The 22,760-nt window shown below is 26.6% G+C and overlaps 1 protein-coding gene across 1 annotated transcript in view; it reads left to right on the forward strand.

The window, feature by feature from the left end:
• The window catches only part of LOC111613937, a 37,414-nt gene extending 14,937 nt beyond the window's left edge, over positions 1–22,477 (forward strand). Inside the window, exons 11-20 of the mRNA XM_023355286.1 lie at positions 942–1,440; positions 3,165–3,190; positions 5,880–6,351; positions 16,973–17,770; positions 17,848–18,644; positions 18,715–19,119; positions 19,395–19,581; positions 19,651–21,045; positions 21,119–22,136; positions 22,209–22,477. Of these exons, the coding sequence (XP_023211054.1) occupies positions 942–1,440; positions 3,165–3,190; positions 5,880–6,351; positions 16,973–17,770; positions 17,848–18,644; positions 18,715–19,119; positions 19,395–19,581; positions 19,651–21,045; positions 21,119–22,136; positions 22,209–22,342 (5,731 nt within the window). The 3' untranslated portion in view covers positions 22,343–22,477. The remainder of the gene's footprint in view (positions 1–941; positions 1,441–3,164; positions 3,191–5,879; positions 6,352–16,972; positions 17,771–17,847; positions 18,645–18,714; positions 19,120–19,394; positions 19,582–19,650; positions 21,046–21,118; positions 22,137–22,208) is intronic.
• The last annotated feature ends 283 nt before the right edge of the window (positions 22,478–22,760 follow it).

A 22,760-nucleotide genomic window follows, 5' to 3' on the forward strand; every position in this document is an offset into this window, starting at 1 on the left:
GGCAAGATAGGCACGTATATAAAATTATGTTATTAACAATGTATAAGTTGGAATTCACTATTAAAACAAAGAAATACAAATCCAACACCCATTTAATATTATTACAACGAAATGCAAGTTCAAAGACATATATACATGAATAACAAATGCAAACATGTTTTCATTTATCATCTGTTTGATTTTTATCCTTTGCTTCTAATGTGGCTTTATGTTGCCGATCTTACCCCGCTAGTCATGATTTCGAAACATTAAGTACAACCCTGAGAACAGAATGCCAAGCCACGATCTGGCCACGTGAATAAGTTGAAGTTACATCCTTCTAACAGGAAAAGTAACTTTCGTTATCATGGAATTATAACAAAACCTGCCAATTCAATATAAATGGAAAAAAAATATTATATGGAATTGAACGAAAATGAAAATTTGCTTGATAATTCAACTACGCTTGTTGGAGAACAATAAAAACACTACACTCAACAAGCCACCAATAAAACTCAACTGCCTAACCTATAACCAAAGTCTCCTTTTAATTTGTTTTTTAAAAAAAGCGCTTGACAAACTTGCCCCGTGTGCCGAAGTTGCCCCGGTCTCCCCTATACTTTAAGAGAATTTATTTGTTTTTACGTTGTTATTAAATATCAGATTTTAAGATATAGTTGAGTTAATATGTTTGTTTAAACCAACTTTGTTTTGATAGAATTCTATTTTTAAAAGTAACCTATAAAAAAAATTAGTTATTCTTCTTATTTTCCAACTAACTCTACAAAGAAATGTTAATAAAATTCACTCAAGTTTATTTAATTTAAAATTGATAAAAAAAATTACGTGTTTTGAAATAATATTTACATTTTCCATTTCAATTATATCAATAAATAAGAAAATTTTATAATTAATATATACTATATCAATTATTAGTATAAAATTTGAGTTTGTTTCTTTAGGAATCGTCAGTCAAGAATTGATGAGTCAACTGATCCTGAAATTACTAATATTCTTACTTTGGGTGAAGCTGAAGATATCTTTATTGCTGTGTTGTTACCACTTCATCAACCGGGAAGTAACGCATTGGATTGTAGTACTAATATTAAACCGGAAACCGTGGAAGAATTAGAAGCAGTTCTTTGGAGTATTAATCTGATCAACTCTAATATCACGTATCTTCCAGGAATAGACCTTGGAGTGGTAGTGATAGATACTTGTTCTTCTCCTCTTCGATTAACTCATCAATTGGTTACCTACTTATCTGATAAAACAGATGTCAATGCTAAAGTCAAATTGGAATCTGTAATCGGAGTTATCTCCATAGGAGAAACAAAAGAATTAGAAGCTGCCTCAATGGTTTTATCATCACTCAATATCACTTCTGTTACTCCAGATGCAAGAGGTGAAAAGAGAGATGTTTATGACCTTCAAGTAAGATTTTCACATTATACATATTATTTCTAGAACAAATAAATTTAATTTTTAATAAATTAAAAAATTTAAAAATTAAGAAATAGAAACAATATTAAATTAAAAAGAAAAAACTTGCAAGGGCTCTTACTCGACTTTCATGGCACTCGAACAAGAATGTTAAAGGCACCTGTTGTACGAGTCACTTAGATTTTACAAATATGTGAGCNATATTAGGATATAAAATTTAAACAATAACAAAACTTAAGAGGAGCAATTTAATTAAATTGTAAGAAATATCTTTATTTTAAAAAAATATTTAAACTTAAAAAACACTAAGACACATTAGCACAATGTTAAAATTGTATGTGGAGCTATCTGTTATGAGATTTTATTTAAAAAATCATTTTTATATTATTAATTATTATAAAATGGCAAAAGGCTTAATTTTGAGAATAGAGATCCTCAAAATTGTAGATGAATTGTAAATGTGAATAACGAGTAAAATTTTTATTAAGTCTGATTTTACTCAAGATGAAACATGACTTCGTCTATCTTCCCATCCTCTTGACTTTTAATTATCAAAATTTAATAGAATCAATACCCATATATAGAAATAATCCTGCCAAGTTTCAAAATATTTGACAGATCCAGTCCTGAGATATAATACGAAATATACACCCTACCACATACACATATATAAGTTGTTCTCCTACATATACAAATTCCATAAGTTTTTTTTTTTTTTAGATTTTTAGGGTTCTTGTGTGTCAAGACGTTGAGAAATGGAAGAAAACTATGAGTCAAAATTGACCAGTTATCATGCTTTTCATATGTTGTATTCTATACAAGTATACAATATAGGAAAATGGTGACTGGTCAATTTTGCCAACAAACTAATAATTTAATGATAATTTAATTTTATAAAAATAAATATTTATATTTACCTTGAGTTAGTTTATATTATTCTGTAATGCGAAAATGCGATCAAACTCAATCAAATATTTTAAATTTAAATTTATAAGTTTTGAATATAAAATTTGATTAACACATTACAATTTTTAATACAATAAATCAATTAATTAATCAACTAAGAAAATATTTTAGTAACATAATATTTCATTTGTTCTCTGTATATCATTTAAAATTTCAATTAATTTTTCATGAAACATTTTCAGAGGATTGAAAATGTATGATTGAAGAAATTTATAAAATTTAATAACATTTGGAAAAAACAAATGAATACACTCAACAGGATAAAATATTTTATGCTGTGCTGTTTTTAAATTAAAATTCTCACATTCCTACATTTACAGAATGTTAATGTTTTTATTTTATTTTTCATATTTTCAAAAGTTTCCGAAAATTATAATTTTTAGATCTAAAACATAAAATTATTGTCAGTTGGATGATTTGAAACACATATATCAATAATTATAATGGTCATCTTGAAATGATTTATTAGTAAAAATTAATGGGTTAATAATTCTCGGGAAATTATTTTCATATATTCATTAATGCAGATTTATCATACTTTTAATACAAAACAATTCTGATAAAATAAGAAATGAATAATTTTAAAAATTTTTAATTATTCGTTTTTTATATAAAAATATAGTTTTTAAATAATATATCTATCTTCTTAAATAAAATGATGTATTTGACTGATATTCAATAATAATGTAATAAAAGAAATTTCCTTTATTTTCAAAAGCTATTTTTTGAAAATACAATTACTTTTATAATAAATAAACTAAAATTTACGATTTCAGTTTCAAGTTGAGCGTTACAAACTGATGTATTTTAATGAATTTTTTTATATTATTCTTCAACTAATGACTGAAGTGTAACATAATATATAACCTATTGTTACATTTAACTTCCTCTGGGAAAAAATAATTTCTTTGAACCAACCTAATAAAATAAGTTATAAAGTGAAATATAATAGAACGATAAAGAAACTTAAAAAAATTACTGAATACTGAAATGAATATAAACATAATTTTTTAATAAACTTTATTCTTTATTTTTATGGATATATGAAAATATGCTTCAGCTTGAAAATTTATTAAAATATTAAATATTTTCCATTTTGAAAAATTTTTATTTTTTTTTAAATTATCGAGAAAGAAGTTAATCTGTTTGACGATAAAAATACTTTGATAACTCCAAGATTAATTTATAGTGCACACAGGATGGTCAGGAAGTCAGTTAACTGAGATATATTTTAAGCATTGTTTTAAGAATTAGTTTGAAATAGCTGCATTCTTGATTTAGAAGCTTCATTATCTCGGTTATCTAACTTTTGGACTATACTATTTATAATTTTGTAACATTTGACTAAATTAGATTATAATTATATTTTAACAAGCATTTTTTAAATGATAAAGAACAAGTGTCGATACAAAATAACTGACAAATAAATTATTGTAGATAAAAAGAAAGAAAACAAATTAAAAAATCGTAACAAGAAATGTATAAAACAGGATTTCAGAATACGAAAATTTACGAAAAGTTAAACAACTAGAAAAACCTGATTTGAAAATAACTCCGAAACTCGAAATACTAGAATCAGCTAAAATATTAGTGAAAATATCAAAATCTGTTAAAAGATAAGCAATATTTTTTCAATTTTAACATTATTAAATGATAATTTCCACGAAATGTGATAGCTCTATTCTAAGTTAACATCAAGACAGAATTAAATTTTGCGTGAAAAATATTNAATAATAATAATAATAATAAATATGAGTTGTGAATATAATGAAACATATTTTAAGAATATCTATTTTATATTTAGTTGTTACTTTTGAAAAAATTAATAAATAATACTAGATATTAATGTGAATTGATAAATCATCGCATTACGTATTTGCCAAACATTTAACAGTTCCATGAACTTTTATTTTAACCAACAGAAAAGTAGAAACTGAGTAATCAAGTGATTTCAGTAAAATGTAAAAACTGGTATTTCTTCAAAATAGTTATTAAAAATCTTATTCAAATCTTTTTAATTTACCTGTAATTTACTCCTATTATTTATACAATAACAGTCAAAACACGGCTCATGTGCTGCAAAGCAGTTCTCGAATGATAATAGTGCAGCTCTTACAGAACATCTAAACACTTAAAAATTTTTAAATACATAAAGTAGTGACATCTTTAAAAACGAGAAAAGTAATATGTTAGGATGTTTACAATCGTTAGATCTAGTATATTGCTTAAATACAATTAATAAATATAGGGGAGACCGGGGCAAGATCGGCATGTTAAGCTTTACTTAAATTTTGTGTAATAAATACTGCTGTAAACTGAAAAAAAAGCTTTGCATATTGTCTATTGGAATGTTACCTTACTATAGAACTGGTTAAAATCAGTTTGGAAATAAAAATAATTAAAATAATTACAACTTTACAAGAAGAGAGAAATTGACGAAGTTGCCCCGGGTATAGGGGCAAGATCGGCAACTTCTCTCTTTTTGTAAAGTTGTAATTATTTTAATTATTTTTATTAAAGTTGCCCCTGGTATAGGGGCAACAGTAATGGGGCAAGATAGGCACGTATATAAAATTATGTTATTAACAATGTATAAGTTGGAATTCACTATTAAAACAAAGAAATACAAATCCAACACCCATTTAATATTATTACAACGAAATGCAAGTTCAAAGACATATATACATGAATAACAAATGCAAACATGTTTTCATTTATCATCTGTTTGATTTTTATCCTTTGCTTCTAATGTGGCTTTATGTTGCCGATCTTACCCCGCTAGTCATGATTTCGAAACATTAAGTACAACCCTGAGAACAGAATGCCAAGCCACGATCTGGCCACGTGAATAAGTTGAAGTTACATCCTTCTAACAGGAAAAGTAACTTTCGTTATCATGGAATTATAACAAAACCTGCCAATTCAATATAAATGGAAAAAAAATATTATATGGAATTGAACGAAAATGAAAATTTGCTTGATAATTCAACTACGCTTGTTGGAGAACAATAAAAACACTACACTCAACAAGCCACCAATAAAACTCAACTGCCTAACCTATAACCAAAGTCTCCTTTTAATTTGTTTTTAAAAAAAAGCGCTTGACAAACTTGCCCCGTGTGCCGAAGTTGCCCCGGTCTCCCCTATACTTTAAGAGAATTTATTTGTTTTTACGTTGTTATTAAATATCAGATTTTAAGATATAGTTGAGTTAATATGTTTGTTTAAACCAACTTTGTTTTGATAGAATTCTATTTTTAAAAGTAACCTATAAAAAAAATTAGTTATTCTTCTTATTTTCCAACTAACTCTACAAAGAAATGTTAATAAAATTCACTCAAGTTTATTTAATTTAAAATTGATAAAAAAAATTACGTGTTTTGAAATAATATTTACATTTTCCATTTCAATTATATCAATAAATAAGAAAATTTTATAATTAATATATACTATATCAATTATTAGTATAAAATTTGAGTTTGTTTCTTTAGGAATCGTCAGTCAAGAATTGATGAGTCAACTGATCCTGAAATTACTAATATTCTTACTTTGGGTGAAGCTGAAGATATCTTTATTGCTGTGTTGTTACCACTTCATCAACCGGGAAGTAACGCATTGGATTGTAGTACTAATATTAAACCGGAAACCGTGGAAGAATTAGAAGCAGTTCTTTGGAGTATTAATCTGATCAACTCTAATATCACGTATCTTCCAGGAATAGACCTTGGAGTGGTAGTGATAGATACTTGTTCTTCTCCTCTTCGATTAACTCATCAATTGGTTACCTACTTATCTGATAAAACAGATGTCAATGCTAAAGTCAAATTGGAATCTGTAATCGGAGTTATCTCCATAGGAGAAACAAAAGAATTAGAAGCTGCCTCAATGGTTTTATCATCACTCAATATCACTTCTGTTACTCCAGATGCAAGAGGTGAAAAGAGAGATGTTTATGACCTTCAAGTAAGATTTTCACATTATACATATTATTTCTAGAACAAATAAATTTAATTTTTAATAAATTAAAAAATTTAAAAATTAAGAAATAGAAACAATATTAAATTAAAAATAAAAAACTTGCAAGGGCTCTTACTCGACTTTCATGGCACTCGAACAAGAATGTTAAAGGCACCATTGGAAAATTAAATAATTTTCAATTATATTAGGATATAAAATTTAAACAATAACAAAACTTAAGAGGAGCAATTTAATTAAATTGTAAGAAATATCTTTATTTTAAAAAAATATTTAAACTTAAAAAACACTAAGACACATTAGCACAATGTTAAAATTGTATGTGGAGCTATCTGTTATGAGATTTTATTTAAAAAATCATTTTTATATTATTAATTATTATAAAATGGCAAAAGGCTTAATTTTGAGAATAGAGATCCTCAAAATTGTAGATGAATTGTAAATGTGAATAACGAGTAAAATTTTTATTAAGTCTGATTTTACTCAAGATGAAACATGACTTCGTCTATCTTCCCATCCTCTTGACTTTTAATTATCAAAATTTAATAGAATCAATACCCATATATAGAAATAATCCTGCCAAGTTTCAAAATATTTGACAGATCCAGTCCTGAGATATAATACGAAATATACACCCTACCACATACACATATATAAGTTGTTCTCCTACATATACAAATTCCATAAGTTTTTTTTTTTTTTAGATTTTTAGGGTTCTTGTGTGTCAAGACGTTGAGAAATGGAAGAAAACTATGAGTCAAAATTGACCAGTTATCATGCTTTTCATATGTTGTATTCTATACAAGTATACAATATAGGAAAATGGTGACTGGTCAATTTTGCCGACAAACTAATAATTTAATGATAATTTAATTTTATAAAAATAAATATTTATATTTACCTTGAGTTAGTTTATATTATTCTGTAATGCGAAAATGCGATCAAACTCAATCAAATATTTTAAATTTAAATTTATGTTTTGAATATAAAATTTGATTAACACATTACAATTTTTAATACAATAAATCAATTAATTAATCAACTAAGAAAATATTTTAGTAACATAATATTTCATTTGTTCTCTGTATATCATTTAAAATTTCAATTAATTTTTCATGAAACATTTTCAGAGGATTGAAAATGTATGATTGAAGAAATTTATAAAATTTAATAACATTTGGAAAAAACAAATGAATACACTCAACAGGATAAAATATTTTATGCTGTGCTGTTTTTAAATTAAAATTCTCACATTCCTACATTTACAGAATGTTAATGTTTTTATTTTATTTTTCATATTTTCAAAAGTTTCCGAAAATTATAATTTTTAGATCTAAAACATAAAATTATTGTCAGTTGGATGATTTGAAACACATATATCAATAATTATAATGGTCATCTTGAAATGATTTATTAGTAAAAATTAATGGGTTAATAATTCTCGGGAAATTATTTTCATATATTCATTAATGCAGATTTATCATACTTTTAATACAAAACAATTCTGATAAAATAAGAAATGAATAATTTTAAAAATTTTTAATTATTCGTTTTTATATAAAATATAGTTTTTAAATAATATATCTATCTTCTTAAATAAAATGATGTATTTGACTGATATTCAATAATAATGTAATAAAAGAAATTTCCTTTATTTTCAAAAGCTATTTTTTGAAAATACAATTACTTTTATAATAAATAAACTGAAATTTACGATTTCAGTTTCAAGTTGAGCGTTACAAATTGATGTATTTTAATGAATTTTTTTATATTATTCTTCAACTAATGACTGAAGTGTAGCATAATATATAACCTATTGTTACATTTAACTTCCTCTGGGAAAAAATAATTTCTTTGAACCAACCTAATAAAATAAGTTATAAAGTGAAATATAATAGAACGATAAAGAAACTTAAAAAAATTACTGAATACTGAAATGAATATAAACATAATTTTTTAATAAACTTTATTCTTTATTTTTATGGATATATGAAAATATGCTTCAGCTTGAAAATTTATTAAAATATTAAATATTTTCCATTTTGAAAAATTTTTATTTTTTTTTAAATTATCGAGAAAGAAGTTAATCTGTTTGACGATAAAAATACTTTGATAACTCCAAGATTAATTTATAGTGCACACAGGATGGTCAGGAAGTCAGTTAACTGAGATATATTTTAAGCATTGTTTTAAGAATTAGTTTGAAATAGCTGCATTCTTGATTTAGAAGCTTCATTATCTCGGTTATCTAACTTTTGGACTATACTATTTATAATTTTGTAACATTTGACTAAATTAGATTATAATTATATTTTAACAAGCATTTTTTAAATGATAAAGAACAAGTGTCGATACAAAATAACTGACAAATAAATTATTGTAGATAAAAAGAAAGAAAACAAATTAAAAAATCGTAACAAGAAATGTATAAAACAGGATTTCAGAATACGAAAATTTACGAAAAGTTAAACAACTAGAAAAACCTGATTTGAAAATAACTCCGAAACTCGAAATACTAGAATCAGCTAAAATATTAGTGAAAATATCAAAATCTGTTAAAAGATAAGCAATATTTTTTCAATTTTAACATTATTAAATGATAATTTCCACGAAATGTGATAGCTCTATTCTAAGTTAACATCAAGACAGAATTAAATTTTGCGTGAAAAATATTTCAATAGCTTATACATAATTCTGTAATTTATGTATATGTATATACAATAAATATGTTTATATTAAAGACTAAGTTTTTCAGAATAATTAATTTTTATTTCAGAATCTTTTATTGTCATTTGATATCATTCATTGAATAATATTATTAACTAATTATGTTCTTATTATATTCAGTATTTTTTAAAGAAATTAACTTGCATGGTAGCATATTTAGTCTATAATGAGTTATGAGAAATAAACGAATTATTTTTCATGGTTTTGCAAATGAAATATAATTAAAAGTTTTTAATAATTTATTATTATTTTATTGGATTTAAACTCTAACTATTATCTAATTTATAATCAGATTAATGTTAATTAATTACTGAATTTATAATAAATCTACTTAAAAAATCAGGTTATTTTTTAAATTTTGACAAAACAGTTTTTCTTTTATTAAAATAATTGGTAGAAACATGTTACTTAAGAAATAGTTTAATGATAAGTGTTTCATAATTTGTTTAGAAATAAATGGTTAGTGAAATTTTACGTTGTTGACACAATTATTGTTCATTAAGGTTTTATAATTAAATGAGAACAATTAATGATGTTATGTTATAAAATAATTACAGCATAAAATTTTTGAAACAAAATTTATCAACTGAAAACAGAAAAATAAAATAAGAAAAAACGAAATATTCAAACATTATATGTACTGTACAGTAAATTTATAAGATATTTATATTTATACATACTGTGTGTACATTTATAAACACATAATATATAGGGTAAACATTGGTAAATTCGTTATAAAATTAATTATTCTTTAATTAATTTTATAACAAATTTACCAATGTTTACCCTATATATACCTAATATTTTTCTTCTTAAAATAGAAATCTTTTTGCAAGCATTTATAAAATGATAGTTTACTTAAACGGACAAAATTTTCGAATTTAATATATTCCACTCTATCTGCGAGCAAAATTTTAAATCTCATCTTACATTACTTATTTGATGTAGATGAATTTTAAAAGTATCACGAAGTTACCAGTATCACGGAATTATCAATGTTTACCACCTACATAAGATGTATATAAAGTTATAATTGAATATTTTGTTATATTTTTCATGTTTTAATTTAAAAATTAACTCTTTCAAAATTGTTATATAAACAGAAAATACTGTAATTGTTATATATACAAAAATTAATTACAGTATAATTAATAATGATAATATATTTATATAATATTTACATTAAAAGATGTAGAAGTAATATTAATGTAATATTGATAGTTTGTCTTATATATTTATAAATATTTCTTAAATATTAATGAAATGTTATCGTTCAACCTGCATTATCATTTATAATATTCAGTATAATGTAATATAAGCACGATTATAAATTCAGTTATGCTTGCAGGAGGAGAAATTTGCAAATACTAATTTGACAATCAACAATTGTTATAACTAAGCAGCAACATTCTATAACATGATACTATATAGTAAGATTTCGTTTGCACAATATTCAATGACCATTAACACAGTACATTAAGAAAATGTTTGAACTAGATACTCGCATTGTATTAGGTGAAAATGCTTCATGAAAATTAAATGAAAAAAATACTTTTAATTTTAATTTGAAATTAAATTTTCAATCTTATTTTTAATGGGTTTTGCCGTTTATTTCTGCTGTATTGGAGGCGGCAATTTTTGTCCTTGTGACAACGCCTGTATTAAGAACTAAAAAATAAAAGAATAAAAAATAATAAAGACATTAAATTGTATATATAAAGTATATATACTGTAATAAATATTTCATTTGTACGTTTATTCTTCAGCAAAAAGATATCTTATTTAAACATCAATACTAGTAAAAGAAATGAACACAGAAAAAGCCCGTTTTTCTTTGGTTTTCATTACATGATTTTATATCTTAAATTTTGCTATATTTGCTTCTAATGAAATATATAATTAACTGTACTGAACTGAAATTTAAAGTAGAGCAGATATTGTTCTGTCACTTTTTATTATTTTTTCGTCATTACAAATGATGCAGAAATAGATTAAGGAAGTAGAAATGCTAGCTAATTTAATTGCAAAATTACACATCTGTTGTCCAAAATTTCCAATATTAATAAATAAATAATAAATTGTTTATCAATATACTGGTTAATATAGTTTGTGTTACATACAAAGCTTTTGAAAAAAATTAGACTCGCACGATTTTATTTAAATTTTAATCTCAATATTTTAAAAGTCTCCTCCATGAGATTTTTCTGTTCATTCGGGAAAAAACCTGCTCACTGTAATTTTAGTGTTAAGTTAATTAGATAAACTTCTTTCTGTTAAAGTTTCCCATGAAATTAAAATTAGAACAAAAATTTCGTTTTTTCGCTACAGAATTCTCATTTCTAATGAGATTTCCCACTTGTTATCATCATTGCCTTGATGTCCTAATGATTTAACACATGCAAATTTAAAAGGAAATGTCTGCATTATAATTTTTAAGTGAAATTAAAATTTAGTAATCATTGCGACGGAAGAATATTTTAAATATCATTATGATTTAACAAAGAGACTTAATTTCACAAAAATAATTTATTCATAAAACTTAAAACTATAATAGAATGTTATGCTAGAAAATTGATAATTATAAAAATAAAAATATAAAGTATTGAATGAATTATAATAAACTATGTTAACGTTAAATAATAAAGGATGTGAGAATTTATACTGAAATTAAAAAAAATGATTGAACAAATGATACGTGTAAAAGCTATATTTATATCTTTATATAGTATTTATATGTATATTTTTTGGAGTGATAAACCCAGACTAGGCATCCTTTTTATGTAATAGTAATTGATATTCTAGTATTATAATTAAATAATATAAACAAAATAAAGGAAATAATAGCCCTTAGGAAAAGAATATATACTATATTTGTATTATATAAAATGTATATAATATAATTATGTTTATATGTCAATACATGTATTGACTATAAATTGACTATAAAACACAAAACAGAAGTAAAAGTATCTGTAAGAAACTATTACTCTGTCTTTTTTGTATTAACAGGGAAAAAATATGACTTAATTCTGAAAAAGTATAAAAAGACTTGTATTTATTTTAAAATTTCTAGTGAGTTGGATCTCATGATACACAATTTATGCAGGTATACAAAATATGCACTGCACGAATGGACTAAGCGCATTAATAACAACTAAAATAATAATGTGAAATGGCATCACTGTGTGATGCATAGTTACTAAAGCTACTGATTGTTACTTTCTGGAGTAAACATACGTATTTTTTAAATGGTTTTGCATGTCTTTTCTCAATTGAATATTGTATAATAAAATTTTATTTTGCACATCCAGAACATTTGACTAAGATATTATTCATTATAGTAACAACATAAATAAAACGTTTTAAACATATTTTAATATTATTCTCTTAATTTTAACTGGTTGCATAAGTGTCCAGGCCAGGGTTGGGCAACTATTTTAAGTGTAGTTACCAAAATTCCCAAATTTGTGATGCTAAATTTTATCACGTATCAAACAAAAGTTTTGGGAGCATATTATTATTTGGTCTAGAGACTAAACGATGCTACAGAAAAGCTAGCGGTTTTCCACTAAATTGGCAACTTTGCTTCTAATTCAGTATATTGCAGAGATAGATGTCTTGAAAATAGGATCTTTGTTTTATTTTCTTATTACTCATTATTACTAAACCAGTTGATAGTGTTGTTTCTTTATTATAGTTTTATTTAGCATCGCTATTCTCAATAAAACTGTAATCTATTAAAATAAAATATAAAATTCAGCGAAAATATTGGATATTTACTTTTTAAGGTATGCGTGCCGGAAAAAGTCTGGCGTGCCATGCTTGGCACACCGTCTAGGCAATTACGTGAGATTATTTGGGGTGGAGTATAAATTTACGCGGAATTTCGTTTTAAGTGATACCTGATGATACGCAACCTCGCATAAAACAAGACCATACTGTATTTATATAAATATTGATATTTGTACAGATTTATCATATACATATTATTCATCACAACTAGATTTAATGATAAACAAAATTGTTCAGAATTAATTTTTTTACTCGATAATTGTGGGAGGTGAATAAATAAATTAAGTAAATTTGACATTATCGTTTTTTTAGTTATTTATTCAATTTTAATTTTATTGCTGAAAGTTTGAAATTATCCTATGTAAATATACTACCATATTCGAAAAAATCCTCTGCTAAATTAATAATAGAAATGTATAATTTTTGATATTGTTATAATTTCCTTTTTTACGATTATCTTCTGAATTTTAGTAAAGATATTTATAAATCATACTTTTAATGAAAAACAAATAAAATAAATCTGTTATTATTTAATTGTATGTCTGTATGACGGTAATTCTCAATTTTTTTAGGATTGAAAGCTGTATATTTTGTAAAAAAGTTTTTATGTGTGAAATATCAAAAGCATTATGTTGTCAACATTTCTGAATTGTAAATTTATTTTATAAAATTTTGTTTTTAATATGGGCATCGATTTATATGGAATAGCAAATTGTCCCTATCCTAATGTATTTTTATTTTAAATCATATTACAAAAATTAAAAGTAGAAACAAGTACTATACACGATAAATACACCGCATTCTATATATTATTTAGTATGATAGGCACGACTCTATTTGCTAACAGGAAAAGTATGATGTACAGGGGCAAAATACAACTGTACTAATTTGATGGAGAGCATATATTATCAATTAAATAAATTAAAAATATGATTAAAAATTGCAGTCCGGCATTGTGATGATGTCGTAATAAATAATTGCTTGTTGTTTTATTAAAATACTATAATGGGATTTAAAAGTAATTCAAATATATAGCCTATATTATTTTTAAATTGTATTAAAATATTTTAATAATTCTGTGTATTATAGGGGAGACCGGGGATACTTCGGCATGCGGGGCAAATTTGTCAAGCGCTTTTTTTTAAAAACAAATTAAAAGGAGACTTTGGTTATAGGTTAGGCAGTTGAGTTTTATTGGTGTTTTATTGGTTCAGTGTAGTGTTTTTATTGTTCTCCAACAAGCGTAGTTGAATTATCAAGCAAATTTTCATTTTCGTTCAATTCCATATAATATTTTTTTTCCATTTATATTGAATTGGCAGGTTTTGTTATAATTCCATGATAACGAAAGTTACTTTTCCTGTTAGAAGGATGTAACTTCAACTTATTCACGTGNTATTCTATGTTATTCATGTTCTTAAAATCAAAATAAAAGTATTTTTAAAATATAGATATACAGAATTTTCTTGGTATTCAACGTTTTACAAAAGATAAACGGCTTAATACCTGCTTCGATATTTTACAAATACCAGTTAAATGGAAATACTGTATTTTGTCTCTACATTCTATTTATACATTACAATTCTACATTTATTTATTGTTATAACTATGAATGGATGAATGCAAAATGTAGTTATTTTTGTTTAAATTCTATTCTTTTACCGAAGAATAATATTACATTTGGATTGTATTCTAAATATATAAAATTGCTCCTTTTGAAGAACATTTATTAAGTTAGTGCAAGTCATTGTAATATTTTCTTTTATTCGAAACTAATCTACTTTCTAAGAATTAGTATATTCTGCCTATCCTATACTTTGAAAGGATACACATAAACATAATGAGAATATTGACAGAGAAAACACGTTTAGAAACAAGTTCTCTTTATTTGAAAATTCTTTTATTAATTCATCGAACCGGATTATTATTTTTTAAATATAAATGTCAAAAAACTTCAATCCGGTTCGATGAATTTATAAAGATTTAACCTCATTTAACTTTATATTAAAATTTTAATTTAGAATTTTTGTTGTGGGTTCATTCTCCAAGGTATTATTTAGGAATCACATTTCATAAGCTTGTTTATAATGTGGGCTACACAATATATTGTTTAACGGAAGTAGTAGTTACGTTCTAAAGCATTTCTTAAACATTTAAGGTCCATTTGTTAGTAAATAATATTCAGCATAAATAAAATTCGAGACTAGTTTTTTCTTTTTTAAGTTTTAAAATTAAATAAATTTTATTTTAGATAACGTTAACTGTTTAATAATACAATAGTATATAGACAACGTTAAGAAGATTATAGAGAAGGTTGCAATTAACCTTGATTCTCAGCATTTTATTAATGATGATATTGAAAGATTCAAGTTTATTATTACATGAAAAACTTGTATTTGCATTTAGGATTCAGTTTTTTTTTTTAAACTGACAAACAAGAATGTTATTCCCATTTTTCGTTATTATTTTTCAGATTTATATCCATGTTTTAAGATGAATGAATTTAACAATAAAAAATTCAAAATTATTTTAATATTAGAAAATTTATTTTTTGGCTATTAATTTTTTATTAATTAATGTTAATAAATATATTTTGTATAAGCGTATAAACTAAAAATTCGGAATAATTTATTTCATTTTTGCTTTCTGTGCATGCATTCACGAAAACACATTGAACGTGCAATTTTTTGTTGCATATGAGTTACTTATTCGACTCCTAATATTCATTCTTTAAAAATCGTTTGATCTTCAATTTCTAAAAACAGATCTAAAAGAAGATGGAAAAAATTATTGGAAATTTTTATACCGGAAATTTGATGAAAGGTAAACTTTTCACTATAGAATATTTAAATATGTGGGCATTCCAAATAATACGATGTGTGTTATAATTAAGAAAATGGAAGAGAAGAAAACATTATTTAGAGCTAAAGGAACTGAATAAAGGGGAGTGGAAATGACTGAAACGAAGCATAAGCAGCTAACAAATGTCGCTGTTGGTAAGGTGGGCCAATTTACGGAGAAACTCTCCGTAAATTGGGTGACTTCGGTCAAAAGTTCAAAATATCCCACACATCTTTGTGCGTGGGATATTAGAGAAAAGGAATATCCTTATTAGGAAAAGTATTTTTGCACTCAAATACGTCGTAGAGCAATTTGAAAATCAAATAAGGTTACTTCAACGACAAAGGGAATTTTTGGCCCAAAAGCAACCTGAATGTGGTTATGGACAACCGGTCTTATTTTATACCGGATGGCTCTGAATATGCAAGAAATAAAAGTTTTTACTCTAAAAAAAGGAGGTTATTCTAGAATCGAAGTTCAAACATTACGCAAAGTTTCTGACAAAAGTTTTGGTGTGGGTAGCTATAAACCGTAGAAGGTAGTCTCGAACCTTTATCTCGCCGTCTAAACTTTTCATTAACACGGAAGCTCATAATACGGATTGGACAAGGAGAGACTAATGTTATTCTTAAAAAAGAATTATCCGAATAGAAATTACGTTTTTTCCCAGATTTGCAACGTTCAACTATGCTAAAGACACAATTGACGCCTTTAATCAATATGGGATACTGTACATTCCTCAAGAAAACAATGTGCCTAATATTCCCCCACTGAGACCAATCGAACAGTTCTGGTACTAGTTAAAGCAGAAAGCGTACAATGTGGCATGAGAGGCTAATTTCACCGTAGAACTTCTCAAAAGAATTTAGCACAAGGTCCATTAATTTACCACTGAAAACTTCAGGAATCTTTTGAAACGTGTGAAAACAAAAGTTCGAGAGGCTGCAAACCATGGACTAGATTCGATTTTGTTAAACTGATAGACTGCTAAAATATGTTTGTTTTTTCTCTTAATTTATTTTGAATGCATTGCTCATTTTGTAATCCCCAACTTCCAGAATAAATACATTTTCATATTTCGGATTTTTAGTTTACACACACTTAGATTAACTCGAAATGTAATAGGCTAACTGTATTATATAAAAATATGAAATAGTTTCTATGTAAAAATTCTTTGGAATTCAAAAATATAATGCATTTTTACTTAACTTATTATCATTAATTACTTTATAACTTTTATTTTAATTAGATAACTCTAGATGTAACATCAATGGCAAGAGCTGTAGCCGAAGTTTTTCATCATCTTGGTTGGAATTACATAATTGTTATTTATGACGAAGAGCATTCGAAAAGTTTTATAGCTTTTAAAGATGAGAGTAATCGAAATGGAATTTGTTTTGCTTTAGAATATAAAGTTGGAGACGTTGATTTACAAATTAAATTGCAAAAAGCTCATCTACAAGGTGCACAAGTCGTAATTTTATGGACGAGTAGTTCTTCGGCAAAAATTATATTTGACTTAGCTGAAAATTCGACAGAATTTGTTTGGATTGGTGCAGGTTCTTGGACTGAGCAGTCACAAAATAATATGTTAGTAAAATACGAGAAAATGCTATCCGATAGAAGTTTTATTTTTCGAGTTAAGGAAAGTAATATTGAACAGTTTTCGTCATATTTCGAACATTTAACACCGGAAAACAGCAAAAATCCATGGCTACGTGACTATTGGAATTTGAAGAATTGTTCAAACTTTGGTTGCAATAAACCTAAGAATACTGTTGTAAATGTGATTCGAGCAATTTCTTCTTTAACTTCAGGCTTAGCACTTTTAAGATCAGAAGCGTGTAGAACTGAACGTGGTTTATGTCCAACACTTTTACAACACCGTCAACTTCGACAACTATTAAATTTATACATTCGGAGGCAAACTACTAGAATCGACGATCCTCATGACGTTTTTGGATTCAAAGGCGATGGATCAGGAGACCTACCGATAGAAATATATAAAATACAAAGAATGAAATCAAACTGGCCATATTTTCAAAAAGTAAGTAAATTATTATTTTTTTAATTTTAATAAATTCAAACAAAAAATACTGATGAACTTTATATATTTGTGTTTAGGTAGGTGTATATCAAAATGGATTGAAGAGTCTTGCAGGAATGGTAATTGATCAAGAAAAAACTGTGATTTCAGAATGTATTTCTCAATGTTCTTTATGTCCAGGAAAACGATCCGATTATGTTGTTACAGAAAGTAATGCTGATGTATACATAGCAGCTAGTCTTACTGTCCACGAATCTTCAAAAAATCCTTTAGAATGCGGAAAGTTAACTAATGTGCAACAAGTAGAAGCATTTCTTTGGGCTTTGGATCAAGTTAATAATAATAAAGAATTATTATCTGATATCAAACTTGGCAGTATAATTATGGATACATGTGGAAGTCGTGAAAAGACATCACGTGATGTGGCAAATATATTTAGTCAATATCCTGATCGATTCAACCTTCCTGAATCAAATAAAGTGATTGGTTTTGTGATAGGACAATCATCTAATCTCATACAACCAGTTACTGATGTAACAATGTCATTAGTTATCCCTACAGTAGCTCCTAATGCAATTAGTTCAACTTATGAAGATCCTGAAACTTATCCTTATCTTATTCGCACAGGTGTAACAAATAGCATTCTTTCCCGTTGTCTCCTGGAAATTTTAAATTATTTTGAATGGAATTACGTTTCTATTGTGTATAGCGACGATCCGTGGAAGGAAGAAGATTTATATATTAATTTTAAAGAAATGGCTGGAAAAAATAATATTAAAATAGCAACAGAGAATAAACTTCATCTCAGTTCTACTACTACAAATGTGGATAATGTCATTCACCGTTTAGTTGCTAAATCGAGAGATGGTTCCAGGTAATAACTTTTTCTATTTGCAATTTTTCATCTAATAATTCTTTAATCTATAACAACCATTTATTTCCAGAATTGTAATACTCATATTGAATGAAGAACATATAGATTTGATGATGAAACGAGCTGATTATTGGCTTCAAGAAGAATTTTATAAAAAGGGAGATATAATTTGGTTAGCAATAAATCATGTAGATATTTTAAATAAATACGCTGCTGCTGATGGGGCTTTGAGCGTTACATGGTTACCACCGCTTTTAGAAGAATTTTTGAAATATTTTCAAAATCTGGATATTTCTAACAATAGCAGAAACCCATGGTTTCGAGAATATTGGGCATCAATGTACAACTGTAGAGGAGCCGCTTGTTACAGTGGATTAAAAGAAACATCTGTGAAAGATACACTTTATCAAGATCCGTTAGTTCCTGCAATCATTCAATCAGTATTTATATTTGCTCGAGGATTGAGTGCTCTGAAGTAAGTTAATATCATTAATTATATAATAATAATCATTATAAAACGGATTATAGAATTTGGAAAATGTTTCGCATTTATGTTTCATTTTAAAAATTATATCTCTATTAATGTTTATATGAAAATCAATCTCATTCAAGAAATATGACACAGTTAAAAACATTCTGATAATATGGATAATTGATAAATACAAATTATATTATAAATCAATTATTGATACATTGAATATATTCTAATAACCATACGTTTTTTTATATTTTTGCCAACTTTATTTTCAGGAAAACAATTTGTCACGGAAGACCTGATAAATCATGTTTAAATACTATTGATGCTAATATTCGTGGAATTTTGTATACTTTTTGTGAACTGGAAGCAGTTTCGAAAAATACCTCTGTATATAAAACACAAAATATCAGGATAGTCCATTTTCAAAGATACAATGGCAGCACTTTAAGTATAGTTGATGTAAGTAAAATATAATTTATATGCTATATAGTTACTGCTGTGTTTGATTATGATAAACTTAAATTTTAGGTTGGAGTATTCAAAGAAAATGGTGGATTAATGATGAACAAAGAAAAAATGTATTATGGAGATAGAGCAATAGACTTTGATGCAGTTTCTTCCGTTTATGCTAATAAATTAGATTCTACAATATCCGTAAAATCAAAACGACAACAATTTATGGAAACATCATCTGAAAATTCCTGGATCATACAATTTCTATTACCAATTCATTCTCCTGGACCAAATCTTTTTAGTTGTGGTGATATCAATGATTGGTCTTATCAAATAGTCATAGGAATGGAACATTTTCTCAATGAATATAATAAAGATCTGGAATCATGGCAGAGAATTGGATCTCTTGTCTTTGACACCTGTGGTCGTCAGCAAAGAGCTCAAGAACAAGTTTTCAATTTATATGCATCCGAAAATAGTGTTATGTCTGAATCTGTGGTTGCAGCTATTACTTTTGAGGAGGAATTGGCTAAAGAAGTAGCTATAGTTTTGGAAACAATGGAAATACCTCAAATAGTCATACCTACATCTTTCATTACATCCTTCGATGCTCCTCATCTGACTTATAGAACATTACCCGATGATCACGGGCATGCCTCCGTACTTTCATCACTTATTTTAAATTACGGATGGGAAGGCATTTATGTTATGTATAGCGCAAGCCAAAAAGGACGAAAACTTTATTCCGACTTTGAAAATTTAGCTGGAGGGAAGTGTATTGCAAATTCACTGATTCTTCATCCAGGAAATAATGGTGATGATATTGCTAGTCAAATGAAGTCGATGTTAAGTGATCAAAATATTAAAGTTGTAATCTTAATGCTAGATGATATTTATTTAACAAGAAATGTTATATGGGCAGCTCGAAAAATCAACATTTTAAGACAAATGATTTGGATTGAAACTGAAGGTTGGGCAGATAATCAAATGATTGAAGAACTTTTACCGAAAAACGCCAACTTTATGACTGTTCGTCTAGAAAATCCCCAAATACCTGGCTTTAATAAATTCCTAACTACTTTTTCACCATCTAAAAAAGGAAGTATACCAGAAGATTGGTTCCGAGATATCTGGCAAAGTATTTTTAAATGCAATTTAAACAGTACAGGTACAACATCAAAAACATATTCAAAACAATGCAGCGGCAAAGAAAAGATTCGTGATAATATTAAACAAAGTAAATATATTTTTCAAATATATCAATCAATTTCCGTCATTACTCGTAGTTTGAAACGTTTGTTTCAAAATAATTGTAACCAATCTCAAGGAATTAAACAATTAAACGACTGTGTGATTGATGCCCGCTCAAAATTGGCTCGACATATTCAAAAGGAATTAGAAACTATCATCAATTATGACATTATGATTTTGAAGAAAGTTGCAGGAAATGGACATTACGTTTATGAGAAAGTAAGAAAGAATTTTTGAACGAATTAATTAAAAAAATTTAATTAATGCTTAATTTATTGTTATTTTTCAATAGGTTGGTGATTGGAAAAATGGAAATCTTACCATATTGTCAGACTTAATTCAATTTCGAAGATGTATTAGTAATTGTTCCGGTTGCAGTTTGAAGAAAAACGGAAGTTCGATTACTTCAAATTCTATTATATTTTTAGAACGTCAACCTTTATTGACATCTATTAAAACTGTTCCCAATATTGTATTTATAGCTCTTTCTTCTTTGGGTATAGTTCTTGTCGCAATATGTGCTCTCTATTTTTTAGCTGCTTTTCCTGTTGCTGTTGGCACTACTATTCTCGGATATACAATTTTAGTCGGACTCTTATTACTTTATGCTTCTAATTTTGTATTTATAATTGAACCCTTACCAGTACTTTGTGGATTAAGAAGATTTGTGATGGGTTTTTCATATTCGATCATATATGCTGGAATGCTAGTAAAAGTTATGAATACTTGGAGAATGATGGGATATCATGGTAATGGAATGATGGAAGATAATTCTAGATTACCTGGATCAGGAGGTTTACTAGTAATAGCTTTAGGACTTGTTACGATTCAAGTAATTCTTATGGCATCATGGTTAGTATTGATGCCTCCTAAAATTACCGTGTTTGATGGAAAATGGAAATGTGAACCGGTAATGACATTTGAGTACGAATTGCTCGTATCACATACATATGTTTTTCTATTATTATTCGTTACCATTGTTTTTGGTTTTGTTACGTGGAGGAGTACTGATAACCTCGGTGAAGCACGTTGGATCTTAAGCGCTTGTCTCGTTTCTGGTGTCATTTGGATAGCTTGGCCTATAACCACTCTATATTTTCCTATAAAATATAGGGATCACATAGTGGTTAGTGCCAATCTTTTATCTGCTAGTCTTATCATGATATGTTTATATCTGAGGAAAGTTTATATTTACGGAAAATTGAGTCGTCAAGCGCGTGATCAAGAGATCAAAGCAAGATTACATCCCAATGAACAGATGAAACCCACGTATGGTACGTCACTTAGCCAAAGAGAAACAGTAACGAGAGGTTAGTGTATAATGTGATTAATATATTAATTAATAATTTATACGTTTTTATGTTTATATTTCGACACTTCAGGCATACAAGTAAGGAGGATGGATTCGGGTGAAGATGGAATAGTACAAGTACAAGCCGCTGATCTGTATCCTCTTGACATGTATGACGGAAGTTGTCACTTTTTGGGAAGGAGATCGATACAACGGAGACGTTAAATTTCTCTTATATCATCCAAAAAATAGTCATCATAATACTCAGGCTGTATTTATTGCCCTTACAGCAAATTTAATAGATTTATTCGCGTGAATATTTTGTTTAGACACGCTTCAATGTACATATTCTTAACTATATTAACGTTGTACAAAATATTCTACTTTAAATCAAAATAAATATTCTATTTTAAAAGTATTCTATGTTATTCATGTTCTTAAAATCAAAATAAAAGTATTTTTAAATAAATATTCTATTTTAAAAGTATTCTATGTTATTCATGTTCTTAAAATCAAAATAAAAGTATTTTTAAAATATAGATATACAGAATTTTCTTGGTATTCAACGTTTTACAAAAGATAAACGGCTTAATACCTGCTTCGATATTTTACAAATACCAGTTAAATGGAAATACTGTATTTT

The sequence above is a fragment of the Centruroides sculpturatus genome, unplaced genomic scaffold (assembly GCF_000671375.1).
Source record: "Centruroides sculpturatus isolate CEXI.00-Female unplaced genomic scaffold, Cexi_2.0 scaffold1086, whole genome shotgun sequence".
Taxonomy (NCBI): Eukaryota; Metazoa; Arthropoda; class Arachnida; order Scorpiones; family Buthidae; genus Centruroides; species Centruroides sculpturatus.